The sequence below is a fragment of the Rissa tridactyla genome, chromosome 1 (genome assembly GCF_028500815.1).
Source record: "Rissa tridactyla isolate bRisTri1 chromosome 1, bRisTri1.patW.cur.20221130, whole genome shotgun sequence".
Taxonomy (NCBI): domain Eukaryota; kingdom Metazoa; phylum Chordata; class Aves; order Charadriiformes; family Laridae; genus Rissa; species Rissa tridactyla.
Genome location: NC_071466.1, coordinates 59,880,272 through 59,893,773, shown reverse-complemented (window position 1 = coordinate 59,893,773; position 13,502 = coordinate 59,880,272). Strand labels below are relative to the sequence as shown.

The 13,502-nt window shown below is 43.5% G+C and overlaps 1 protein-coding gene across 2 annotated transcripts in view; it reads right to left on the bottom strand.

Annotated features, from left to right (window-relative positions):
* Positions 1 to 3,427: 3,427 nt before the first annotated feature.
* The window catches only part of HS6ST3 (heparan sulfate 6-O-sulfotransferase 3), a 303,593-nt gene continuing 293,518 nt past the window's right edge, over positions 3,428 to 13,502 (bottom strand). For both annotated transcript variants that reach the window (XM_054188970.1, XM_054188971.1), the window contains one exon: positions 3,428 to 4,897. In XM_054188970.1, coding sequence (XP_054044945.1) covers positions 4,192 to 4,897 — 706 coding nt within the window. In that variant the 3' untranslated portion in view covers positions 3,428 to 4,191. The remainder of the gene's footprint in view (positions 4,898 to 13,502) is intronic.

Below are 13,502 nucleotides of genomic sequence, written 5' to 3'. Positions count from 1 at the left end.
TACATCTCCATTACAAAAGAATGAGATTTCTTTCAGCACCACAGTAGCAGAAGCCAAATTGCCTTGTTTAAGCAACAAAATAATGCCAGGAAGATGGACAGAAATCCTATAGCGTTGTTGCTCACGAAGGTTTTGAAAGAAACATGCTGTGCTCCCATCTTATATGAGCCAGTGTAATTACAGTGAAGTCCGTGCTGTCAGAGCAACGAAAACCTGGAGTAACAGAGATATGAACCAGGGCCTTTATTTTGCTTTTGCGTTACGTTATTTCGGGCGCAGCGCCCAAGAGGAAAAAAGCTGCAAGCCTGTGTCTTAGAAGTCAGCCTGAAAGTATTTCCAAACAACTGCTTTATTTGTCACGTGCCAGGAAATTCTGCTCAGAAAACCAGTAATGCTGGCACAGTGAGTTTGCTGGATCTATTGCTGGCGCTCAGGAAGGAGGTGCCGGGTCCTTCAGTCCCAGGGGCAATGGGCAAGATCTCAGCTGCTGGTGCTCCCCCTCCTCAACCGCTCCTGCACAACCAGGGCTATCTGCAACACAGGCTCCAGGGACAAAAAAACCCCACAACAAACCAACTTCAATTTTAACTAAATCCCAAGCGTTAAGGCAAATCCCGTTAACATAGATGCTACAGCACATTAGCAGCTCTTCAGGACCCTAATCTTGTCTCCTGGGAAATGACTGATGAAAAGGTTAGGCATCGCATTAAGGTATTGCCAAACTATTAAAGCTAATGTAAACCGCCCAAAGACTGCTTCGATTTTGCTCATTAGGCTTTGTTTTGTTGTCAGGCAGAAGGAACACTGTGGAGAACATTGGTATGCCTAGACAGCTGTAACTGATACTTACAGTCACTGGTGAGGCTGCAGGGAACAATTTCTGAGCTCTCTCTCCTCTCCCCTGAAAAGGTAACACTGCATTTTCTAACTAAAAAACAAGGGCCCCACTGCCGTGAGTGGTGCAGAGAGGGGGCCTGCTGGGGAAAGAGGCAGGGACGCAAGGATGGGGACCCTTTTCTCATGCTGAGGAGGAAGGGCTCCTCAGGTCAGAGGGCTGGAGCACCCCTCCTATGAAGACAGGCTGAGAAAGTTGGGGTTGTTCAGCCTGGAGAAAAAAAGAGAAAGCTCCAGAGAGACCTTATAGTGGCCTTCCAGTACCTAAAGGGAGCCTACAGGAAAGATGGGGAAGGACTCTTTATCAGGGACTATAGTGACAGGGTGAGGAGTAACAATTTAACCATTTTAAACTGAAAGAGGGGAGATTTAGATTCAATATCAGGAAGAAATTCTTTACTGTGAGGGTGGTGCGGCACAGGAACAGGTTGCCCAGAGAAGTTCTGGATGCCCCATCCCTGGAAGTGTTCAAGGCCAGGCTGGATGGGGCTTTGAGCAGCCTGGTCTAGTGGGAGGTGTCCCTGCCCATGGCAGGGGGGTGGAACTAGGTGATCTTTAAAGTCCCTTCCAACTCTAACCATTCTATGAGTCTATGAAAAAGAAGGGATGCTTTACAACAAAAGATGGGTTGGGACCGATTCTACTTCCTCACTTACTTTCTTCTTTAATGTGAATTTGGCCTTGCAGCTTTCCTTCTATGTGTCTGGCTTGTCTCCCACACAGCCCTGCTCCTGCCAAGCCCCCTCCCTGCCTGCCAGCCCCCCACCACTGCCCACGCCACCTCTGCCTCTGCTGGGGGGGGGTCCTCTAGGGCCCCCCCAGCACACACAGCCCCCTGCACTCATGGAAACAAGGAGCACACCTGCAAATCCTGGATGTGGGGTTCCAAAGGAATCCTTCCCCTCTCTTGTTGCGGGGTCTGCAGCAAGATGCAGCAACGGACGTGGGAACGGGGAGCAGCAGCTCCCTGTCATCCCTGCGTCACCAGATCCCCATCATCCCTGCATCGCCAGCCAGAAAGCTCCTTGCCTCTGCAGGGCCAGGGCCAGCCCAGCCTGAAGCCCCGGTGCCAGTGGGTGAGATGGCAGCTCGCTGAGAATTACCTGCGCTGCACTAAAGGTGCAATAATACCACTCAGGCTTAGCTCTTCATGGCCTCGCCATCCTGCAGCCAGGATACCCAGAGCGAGCTTCCGTCCTAGACGGTAAACATTTCAATGTAATTTCACTTCTGAAGGTAGGCGTCCCTACGTGAGCGAGGTGTCTCAGCGCCTCTTCCAGGTGACGGGGATCCAAGCAGGTGTCCAGGGAGTCTAGAGAGCTCCTTGCTCTTCTCTAAGGCAGACATCCCACGCTCGGCCAGGAGAATAACAATCTGCCGTGCCACGTTCTGCCTTCTGAATGCAGAGGTGGGAGGAGATGCACATGGTCCACCAGTGGAACAGGTATTAGGGACCAAAACCCACTGCTACTCATCCCAAAAGTAGCACACTGACAATCAGGCATAAAGCAGCATATTGCTAATAAACTACACTGATAATGAGGCATCATCCTGGTAGCCCTCTTCACTACTTAATAGCCATTATGATATTCCATGTTTAATGTATTACTGTATGCATTAACTCTCCACAGGATTGTTAGATCATATTTTTGATATTGTGCATAGAGAAGTAGCAATAGCATCGTCAGAAGAAAAGAAGACACAGCATGCACTAAAAAAAAAAAAAAAAGACTTGGAAATGAAAGGACAAATTTGCAAATTCAGCCTCTTTTTTCTGTAACATTATTTTTTAACGACTGGATAAAAACTTTGAATTTTGAAAATAAATGAGAAATGTGCATCCGCATCAGGTACTCCGGCAGTTCTAATTAGCAAATCTGTAAGGTAAAAGCCATTCATGCATGCAGTAATATACTTTCAGCATCTCGATTTAGCAGCCACGTTGAGGCACTTAGAGAAATTTCCTCCTAATGCTTTACATTTATGCTAGAAGAAGAAGGAAAAAAACTCTCTCAAAAGATCTATGGTGCACAGGACCCTCTTTTTAAAATTTCACTATTACGAATGGAACAACATAAAATCTCGGAATAAATAGATGCAGTTTTGCCACAAGGATGCAACATGTGGAGGAAGAACCCATTGAATCTTTTTCTAGGCAAGGAAGAAAAACAGATACAGATCTCTCATCAGGAAAGCAATAAATTTACGAAGAATCTTCATACAGAGTAATAAATATCAAGACTTTCCACATATCCATTATGTATCCTATAAAAATGAAATCTGATTTTTTTTTCTAGCCACTACTGTAGTTAGACAGAAAACCAATTTAAATGGTATTCACTTGGCATCAATGTATTTTAACAGACAATATCATAAACCTGCCTACCTTCACAGACAATCTATCTCCAGGCTTTTACAGCAAATCTGGAAAATGTCACACTAATATTTAAGCTTTTCCTCCTCTCTTTCCTCTTCCCTGTAGTTTGCTTGGCCCCTCTTCACCTTTTGTGAATGCGAAGGCTGATTTCATTGCCTCCAGACAGATAATTTCCACGATGTGTGCCCAGCTACTGCGTGGACCTCATTTCTCGAGGCTTTCCCTTTGCCACACGTGCTCAGAAAGACGGCTGCTACCTGGCTGGGCTTGGAACTCCCATCATCCATGGAGAAATAAGCTAACCTCCCCATCACTTCCTTACAAACCATCTCTGATTGCTGGCTAACAGAACAGGACAAGCATTTCTTAGGTTCTCTAGAACTCAATCCCGTATTTCCTAGGTCTTTTTTAATCACCTCGGCAAATTCTTCCCTTAATGAAAACACAGCATGTAGAAGTTTGAAGGGCAATACGCTTTCCTCCATTTCGTTCACTAGAAAGCTATGCACTACAGTTGCAAAGGACTGTATGAAATAAACCTCATGTCACAGAGGAACCAAAAAAGATATTTTTTTTTCTATTTTTCATTCACGTCTGCACAAGTTTTGGTAGCTCAGATTGTATAGGGTACATCTGGTAACACTCTCTCTTCAAACCATCCTCATAGCTTAGGGCTTTGAAGGAAGTCTTTTTGAACAGGAATCTATTCTACTGCCATTTAATAACACTAATTAATGCCGACTGAGAAAAAAGATACATTCTCCTCACTGGCAGAAACCAAGAAAAACAGAGACAAGGAGGGGTAGTTGTCAGATGCCGTCTCATTTACCAAAGTGGTAGGTTTTCCTTGGCTAATTCCCAGGTAGCCAAGTTGCACAAACTCTCTGATCCTCTCATCGGTTAGTCAAGATGGAGGAGCGTCACCACCTTGCGACCTGACTATTATAATCTTCAGTGACGGTTACTTCTGCTGCCTCATCCCTTGGCCACTGGTGAGCTCTCTGCTCCCGCAGCAGCCGCCGCTCCTCTCGCCTCTTTAGCCGGTTCTGCTGATGCTCCTCTTGCTTGGAGTACTGGAAGCGCTGCAAGAACAGGTCCTTCGCGTATTCGTAAAGCTGCACGTCCAAGAAATTCAGGTCCTCTATCCGTTGCCGCACGTCCTCACCGATGTCCACATTGGAGGCCCGCGTAACGTTGAATTGGGTGAATGGGGAAATGAATTTCAGGTTGAATGTCCTCTCAAAGAGATACTGCGTTTTCCTCTGAAATTCCGTGAGCCCGAAGAAGGCCATGTTTTTCAGATTGTTCTTGGCGCTTTGGAGAAGAATCATATTTCTTTCACTCTCATTCATGAAAGTCAAGTTGTAGCATCCCACCAGGCTGAGGTCTGCCAGCATGCGCACCTGGCGGTTGTTGGCCAAGTTGTAGCTACAATCCATGAATTCCTGTAAACTGACTCCAGACCAGTCGTCTCCTTCGTAACAGGTAGGCAGCTCGTCTGGTGTTGGGCTTCTTCCATCGCACATATGAAGGGAAGTTTTCCACGTCGCACCCCTCTGGACATGTTTCCATTCACTCAAATACCGTGACACCGGATCCCTCAGCATCGTGATGTAATAGAAATTCCTGAAACATATAATTAAACACAGTTTTAAGATTCAGAGGATTGCACTTTTTTTATTCTCTAATAAAACGATTATCAGCCACCGCCACCACCCCCTTCACTTTTTCCATTGTAATGTAGGCAGTTTAAGCGACTACTTCTGAGACAGTAAAAAGCTTAAAGCTTCATAAATACTGTGAATAAAATACAAGGTAAATTGGGAGAAAGAGAAAGAGATCAAGGGAAATAAGCAGCTATCAGAGAAACGGAATTACTTTGACCTATCAACTGTTCAGTGGTAGTTACTTTATACAAAAGCCAATTAACTGAAGTGAATGCTAACCCTCAGTAATATCAGAAACAGTGGGAAAAGAGATTTCTATAATCTTGCCACTTCTCTTCTGGACTGAGACATGCATGTCTCACAAGATGAACAAGATGATAATCCATACAGTGCTTGGTCAGAATATAAGAGACGGATGAGCAATTTCATGTGGATGCTGCTAAAAATAACACCATGTGAATGACTGGCATGAGCCACCTACTTAAGAAGAACCCTATTATTAAATGGGTTGGAGTGAAGATAATGAGAGACCCAAAATCCATTCATATGACTTAATTTTAGACTAGTGCTTGATTGAAATTAGTTATCATCGTGTAGTACAAAAGCATTTGTTGATATAAAGATTACCATTATTCAACCTCACCTGTCAAGAATACAAAAGAGACACCAAGAAATATTGATTTGAAATAGAGCAAATAACTGCAGAACTCACATTGCCTGTTCATCTTTTAGCTATTGAATTCAGTTTGTACATGTATTTCTGGCAATCTGAAATGGACTGCAATTGAGTATGCTTCAAGCAGGCTTTCACAGATTGAGTTTTTTACTGAGAAATGTTTTATTCAATAAAAACTCACCTGAATTACAGGGTGATATCATAAAGACAAAGCAAAACCAAAATATTTATGATTTCTGTCAGCCAGAATAACCAGCAGAAGATTCATGACTAAAATTAACACACGGTCTGGTACCAAAATAGGTTTGTGAGTTCGCGTGACTCATCTGACTGCAAACAATACATTAATAAATCATGAGCCCTAAGATTTCTTAAGAAAAGTCTGATCTCAATACTCTTTAAGTTTAGAGAATGATGAAGCAAGTAAGCAGGAGGCAAGCTTGCCACAGACGTCTCACCCTGCAAACAAACCAACACCTCGTGAGGGCCATCTCGTACATGAGCTAACTCCAGCCGAACGAAAAATCTCGAAACTGCTAACAATCTCCGAGACGATTGCCTTTCTTTTTCAGATATTACCCGTTTTCTGCCATTAAAGATTCCCCGTAGCTTCTCCGTAAACCTCAGGTTTGTCATAAAAACAGGTATTTTCTCACATATTCCTGAAAATGCAGATATTTTCCCCAGTGCAAACTAAGCAAAAGGGAACAGGGCTGAATGCTTTGTCCTTATTCATTCTGAGTTCTCCCCCTAGAGGATCTATACTATATTTTCTGGAATAAGGTTATGAGCCCAAACTACGTACTATGCAGGGTCATTTCTTGAACTACTATCTAATGGAAACAGCTGTTTCATGGATTATTGCACAACAGAAGAGTTACAGGTGGAAGGATATAAACTAGGGAGAGCCATGGATGTATTTTCTTTATCGCTCGCATTGGGAGCCATGATTTGTGTTAGCATCAGATGACGCTCTGAAGAACGGTATTTGAAAAATAATTTGGGGCTTGGGTTTTCTGGCTGCCACGCACACACAATCAAACTGCACTTCGGCTGTTTTAATCCACTTCAGTTACTTACGCAGCCCAAGGACCACACAACCATCCATAGACAGATATTTCTAAAATCCCTCTTCACTGCTCCTGAAGAGCAGGAAGGACCAGAAATCCTCTTGTGTGCTCTGCAGTAAAGTGCCACTGTGAAAAGCACTGTCTTTAGGCACTTCAGGCACAGCTTTCCCTTCTCAAATTGGATGCTCATCTCATCTTGGCTCTACCTTGCATGTATGAGAGCACATTAAGAACTGCTTTCCAACTAACAGAACAAAAAGTGGACACTTTTCACTAGTGTTGTGCAGGTAAAGCAGCCAAACTCTCAAACACCCATCAGCTCTGAGCGTAAGACACTGTTGTTGCAACATCCAGCAGGCACTTGATGGGGTTGTAACAGAAAATGATTGAAGCTCCGAGGGAGCAGAAATGAAAAAAAATGGACAAAGATTCAGAGGCAGTTGCCAACATCTACATTGACAGAGACGTGGCATTGGCTTAGTCCTTGTATGGCTGCCCCTCCCCTCGTCAGATGATGTTGGATGTTGATATGTGGTAACAGACGGGTTTAAAAGTCGCTCTTGACAATTATTTATACCTCTAATAATAATTCTGTCTTTCCTCACCCATCTCCAGCAGTCCCAGTCAGGCATGACTCAGAGCAACAACAATTAACAAAAATACCTCCTTTGCATCAATCATTTCCATTTCATCCCTGGATATGTAAATGTGTTTGATGTGCAATAAACAGGAGTAGGAAGCAAATGCAGGGAAATGAGAACAGCACGTCTCTGTGTAACATCCGCAGCTTCCCTTAACGCAGGCCGGGCGAGAAACTTTCGCCAGTCTGCTGCTGCTGCTCCTCCTTGTGACCACCTGACTTCTGCAGCTGTTTTCACTATCCTGATTAATTTGCTTCTGGTTTGCACGCCTTTCAGAGTGTCGCCTTCTTGTGTTACCAACTGAATGGCTTCTTCATCTGGCACACAACCTTTCACAGCAGCCTGACACACATTTAGTTTCCAAGGCACTAATAACTAAGAGTGCAGTGATCCCCTGCCGCATTCATAGTTTACAGCCTTCTGCTTAACCTTCTGTTTGTGACTCTCCATCACCCTTTTAAACAATCTGAGGTTGGAAGACCTTAAGATTTCTCCCATCCGGGCCAGATGACACTGTTTCAACGCTACGCAGAGGACTGGGGGATGCTGCGCGGCAGTTGTGGCAAAAAATTTTTCTTGCGGGGAAAAGGATGTCACGTCCCTAGAATAATGACGTAAGTAAAAATACATAGGTCATGCACATTTGTTTCAGTTGGAAAATTATAAAAATTATCTTAGGAAATTGTTTTCAAATGTTGACAATTATGGATTAAATATAGCAGCATTTCAGAGCTCTTAGTTTTAGTGCCTAATACAGAGTGTGCAATCATACTAGGAATGGCTGGGGAGTCGGCTCAAAATAAAGACAAAAAGTAGTTCATAAAAATATGAAACTGGGGATGGCTTTCAGTCTCTCTTTTCTTTACTGTTCAGTAAAAGAGCATCAATTCAGCTACACACCGAACATCTTGTCAGTGTAAATGACCCCCTTGCATCGCCCATACTGATGCTTACATGCCTACGTTAAACTCCACAGCCACCCACTGTGGGAAATACTCAGCAAAGAATTAAGTAATAACTTCTGTTACCCTATTTGACAAAGCAAACTCGTCTCAGACTTATTGGCTTCATTTCAGTGGACTCCCATCATCGATTACTCAAACTGCTGTCACAGACAGCCTCGCTGCTTAAAGGCTCGCCAAGCAGAATATGCCGGCGTGTCAGTGAGATGTTCTACACAAAGCATTCAACATTAATTAAAACCCCTACAAATTATATCTATATCTATATCTATCTATATCTATAACATCTATATCTATACCTACATTTACCTCTACCTCTACATCTATATCATCTAAATCTATATCTATATCTATCTATAAGCGTATGCGTGCACGTGTGTGTGTAAACATTTCCATGCGAATCTGGCCATAAGCTGCAGTTGTCAATGGAAGAAAAATCATGGTAAATGCATAGCGTGTATTTGCCAATGTGTCTTGTGACTGTCTATATAAACACACAGACATGTACAAACACTTTAGATTACATTTCAAAGAACACCAGCCCATTAGTCACTACATTAGCTCCTCCTGAAAGGAAACTTTATACAACTTCCCCAGATTAAACCATCTCCTTTTGAGCACAATGTACTGAAATTAATGGGTTATCAAAGTCGCCACTATGGGACAGCTGATTTTTTGGACAGATGCTAAGCACCGTGATGGTCAGGGCACAGGCCTGACAATCCAGGCAAGGGCCCAAACAAGCACCAGGGAGAAGCGTGGGCTGCACGCTACTGTTTACACTAGAATTAAAAAGCACTTGGGAATTCAGAAGGCTCTAGTCCCACTGGCATGAAATCCAGTCTCTTCATTAGCATTAGGCAAAGAAAACCTTTAATTAATTGAACAGCTAAAACAAGCTTCTAGTTATAGCCTTAGAACATGTATTTCTTTCACATTATAAGGTATTTTAATATAAATGCTCTAATCTTACATTAATCCTTCAGTAGTATTGCTCTGGTTTAGAAATTAATTTCAGACGAGCAGACTCCAATGTTAGTGAAGGTGATCCCAAACCAGGGCATTTTGCCTGTTCTATCGCCATGGAACAGACATCCTCGCTGAGGGAGATTTACTAAATACGGGAAGGATCACCACACATCGAGAACAAAAAGATCCTCTAGGGCCTCCTGGGGAAGAAGGATGAATGGCATCTTCTCTGTCGCTCCCACTTTTGTGTGGAGCAGCCGGCACAAGGAGAGCTCGTGCAGCTCTCGCGGAGGATCAGAGAGGAGAAAAACCAAGCTATTCCCTCTTCTTTCAAAAGCAGGACCTCATGTGCAGGGAGCGATGAGCTTCATGAAAGGAGAACAGCACACCCATAGCAGCTGATGCAGACAGAGGAGTATTTGAGGTGGAGAAAAAGAGTCACCAGAGAATATTTTGGAAGACACTAACAGACAGAAGAAAGAAGAACGAAAACAACTGAAAAGCCCAGGTGCAACATAAAACCATCCACATTCTGATTCTTCCTGGTAGCAGGGAAAATAAAAGCCCTGGTCAAGTTTACGACCCAAGTAGAGACCAGAAGTTAGCAGCTTTAATCCTAGAAGTGAGTGTGCTCCCGAGGAAAGGTCTGAAATACCTTTCCTCGGTAAAGGAAAGGTCAGGAAAAGCCAGCCTGGCACTACACTTCTGCTAATAACAGAGGCTGTGGCAAGACAAAGGGTTAAGAAGAATCTGCATTATGTGAACAAAAGCCTGATGCCTCCCAGTTTTATCCTGAAACCCGCTTTCTCAGAGGCAGTAACAGAGTTAACCACCGATCAGCGACCTCTTCAGGCAAAGTATCATCAGTATGGGTAACGGTAAATAGGGTAAACAAATGACGCAAAAATAAGGGTAATGAAATACACGAACAATTAGGGAATAAGAGCATGCAACAAGGATGGCGGGGGGAGACAGAAAGCAAAGAAACATTGTTGGGCTGATCCGAACTGGTCAAAGTCATCCTAGCGTAACGCAGATGTACCAGCTCATGGCTGGCAGCCTTATTGTGCAGAGTGTCTATGCTGTGCTTAATTTACAGACAAACTGCCCAACAGAACAGGAACTGACTGTATGCTTCTTATTCAACACAACAGTACTGTAACGAAAAAGCTATGAAACCGTGCGCAAATTATATGCGTGCCCATCTGGCTACAGGAAGCATCATACAGCTTATCCACCAACTCAGATAAGCACTAGCTAGCCCACAAACTTTTGCGAAGATGATGTAGCAACCGCGCATAGGTTTCTTAAGCTTAGCATCTGTCACAGGATGCTAGACCACAGTGATGGGAATGGTTTTCTAAGACATCCTTTGGAAAAGTTTGTGACCTTAATACTATTAGCTGTCCTCTCAGGTTGTCATGGGTTTCTTTAAAAGTCTTTTACTGAAAGAACAGCTGTCGCCATGAAGAAGTAAACATTTACCCACTCTTACTACATACAACACCCATTCAGCATGTAGGAAAAACAATTGGCTGTTTTTGCAGAGGATCTGAGCACTCACCACTTCTGCTGGTTTTAACTGTGATGGCGGCGCTGTGCTTACTTAAAACAGTGGCTGTAATGTCCTACAGACGCTTGGTTACTCCGCATTAAAAGAGAACTTGCCATTGACTTCAGCAGAGTTAAATAAAAAAAAAAAAGGCCAAACTTGCATTTTGAGGTAGAAAATGATAAAATTTTAGCTACGTTTTATTATTCCTCTGGGATTTTGTCCCATGGCTTTGAATCCAACCAGAAAAAAGACTGCCCACTGCTTCCTATTTGCAAATTGGCCACAAGCTTCTGTTGGTTAACTACCCCTTCTGCTATCTCAGTGATATGCAGCACAGCTAAATCTGTAGGACATGCCTGCTCAGAGAAGGGACTGGATACTACTTCCAGGGTAAGACATCTAAATGCAGTGGTCTACATATAAGCTACACATCTAAGCAACCCCTGAGGCCAGCGGGGAGCTGCTCAATAGAGGCAGTGGTGTGTGTCCAGCGGGTGAAGCAGTTGGCCAAAGCTCTGGCATGAGGTGCATCACTTCAGAGGATGCCTATGCATTGCACTGCGTACCTTGACTACAACGGGAGCTTAGATACCCGCTAACTTGGAGATGTCTACATTGTAAGCACCTACATACAGGTGTCTTCATCTGTAAGGTGAACCCCATGCCTGGAGTCAAAGGCTCCCTTGCCTGCACAGACATGTTCACAGAGGACAAGCTTCAGGCCAACCTCAAAAACTAAACAGTAATATAACATTTTGCAACAAGTGAGAAGTAACTACACAGAACCTCCACTTGATGACTTTTTGTACCAATGAGATACATATATACCCCAGTCACATTAGGATATCTCATTTCTAAGCATGTTTTTAGAGCTGGAGCATTCCCAAAGCAAACAGAAGTTTTAACTAAGTTGTTTATAATTTCACACAAATCTTCAAACCAGCAGTTAGAATACCAGCCTACCATAATTTTGTTGTCCTCGCTGATATATCAGTGTATCAGTGAGCCAGGGGGAGGGCTTGCAGTTAAACAGCTGGGATTGTATTTCTGGTTCTGGAAAACAAAGGCGGTTGGGTTGGTTGCTCAGGAAGTCACTTGTGATGACACAGTCTGTTGCGGACAAGAGAAATGAAATGGGGTGTTTGGGCACTGGGAAGCACTTAGGAAACGGGAACCTTCACATTTTATTGCATGTTAGCAGGGATACTCCCTGTCACCAACTGCAGTCTCTTTTACATTTATCTGTCGCTTTAGGATTCGTTATGAAAGTCCTGATTTTTCTGTTTATAAATTGCAAGTCCCTTTTTTCATTACACAACAAGCGTAAGACATTAGGTGGGGACCAAACAGAAGCCTTCTAGTAACTAAGAGGAGGTCAGTGAGAAGACAGAGCCAGGTTCTTCACTGACGTGCATGGTAGGATACGGAGAGACATTGGTCATAAATTGAAAAAGGGGAGGATGCACAAGAAATAATTTTCCCTATGAGAATAATTAAGCATTGAGAAACCTTTGCCTGAAGAAGCTGTGCACCCTCCATCCTTGGAGGTTTTTAAGACCCAACTGGACAGAGCAGAGCCCTGAGCAACCCCATCTGTGCTCAGTGGTGACCCTGCTCTGAGCAGGGAGCTGGGCCAGAGACATCCTGAGGTCCCTTCTCGCCCCAGGGGTTCTGCCATTCTGCATGACAGTGCAGAGTCTTCTGTCACCAAATGTACAGTCCTCTCAGAAAACACATCAAACCAGAACCAACTCTCCAACTAGATCATATCTGCCCTCCCTTGTTCTTACCTGGCTACCCAAGACAGAATACAGGGAATGTGGTTTGCCTTTTAGGAGATTGTGGGGGTTTGTATACGATTTTAACACTCTGAATCAGCGCACCTTGAATTATTGAGCAACTTCATGAATATTTATTTCAATGACACTTCGTTCGATATGGACTCTCTAGAAATTGGAGAGGACAGTGCAGCAACTACATGTCCCTACAGAAATTAATTCTGTTCACAGGTATCAAGTCTGGATCTTGAACAACTCCTAGACTAATGAAATGATGTAGCTACCCATAGTTTTAATGCCAGTATTTTAGAAAGTACGCACAAACAGCGTATGAATATGCGTGAGCTTTCTAAGCTAACGCATGTTTTTCCGGTGTGTTGCCTTTAGGATTTAGGCATAAATTTTCAAACACGGAGCATAAAGTTAGGCATCTAACTCTATATTTAAACATGTAGATAGACTCAGCCTCATTGCCAGTGAAAAAACACACAGGAGTAAGAGCTAAGGACACTCAGGTACCCAGAAAACATGGCCTGCTGATTTATTTAGCAAAAGGAGGCTCCCAGAGCCCTCAGAGCGCACTTCCCTCCACACAGATAACAGCACTTTATTATCTCCTTCACAAAACATCCTAGCCCCTTTTGAAATATCCTTTTCTTGCCATTGCTCCCATTGAAAAGGGCTTGTGAAGGTTGCTTCTCATGGTTAGGAACATGAGTCTTATTCCCAGACTAAACCTGGTCTTGGTCTACTCACATCCACCTGTTCTTGGGTTAACGCTTCAAATACATCAAGAGGATTTATAAATGTAACATCAGAGAAGGAGAAATGGCATTTAAGTTGGAGATCAGAGAGCAATCATACCTCTTGGCTTTCATTTGACGAAGCTGAACTAGCTGTTATTGTTTTTTTC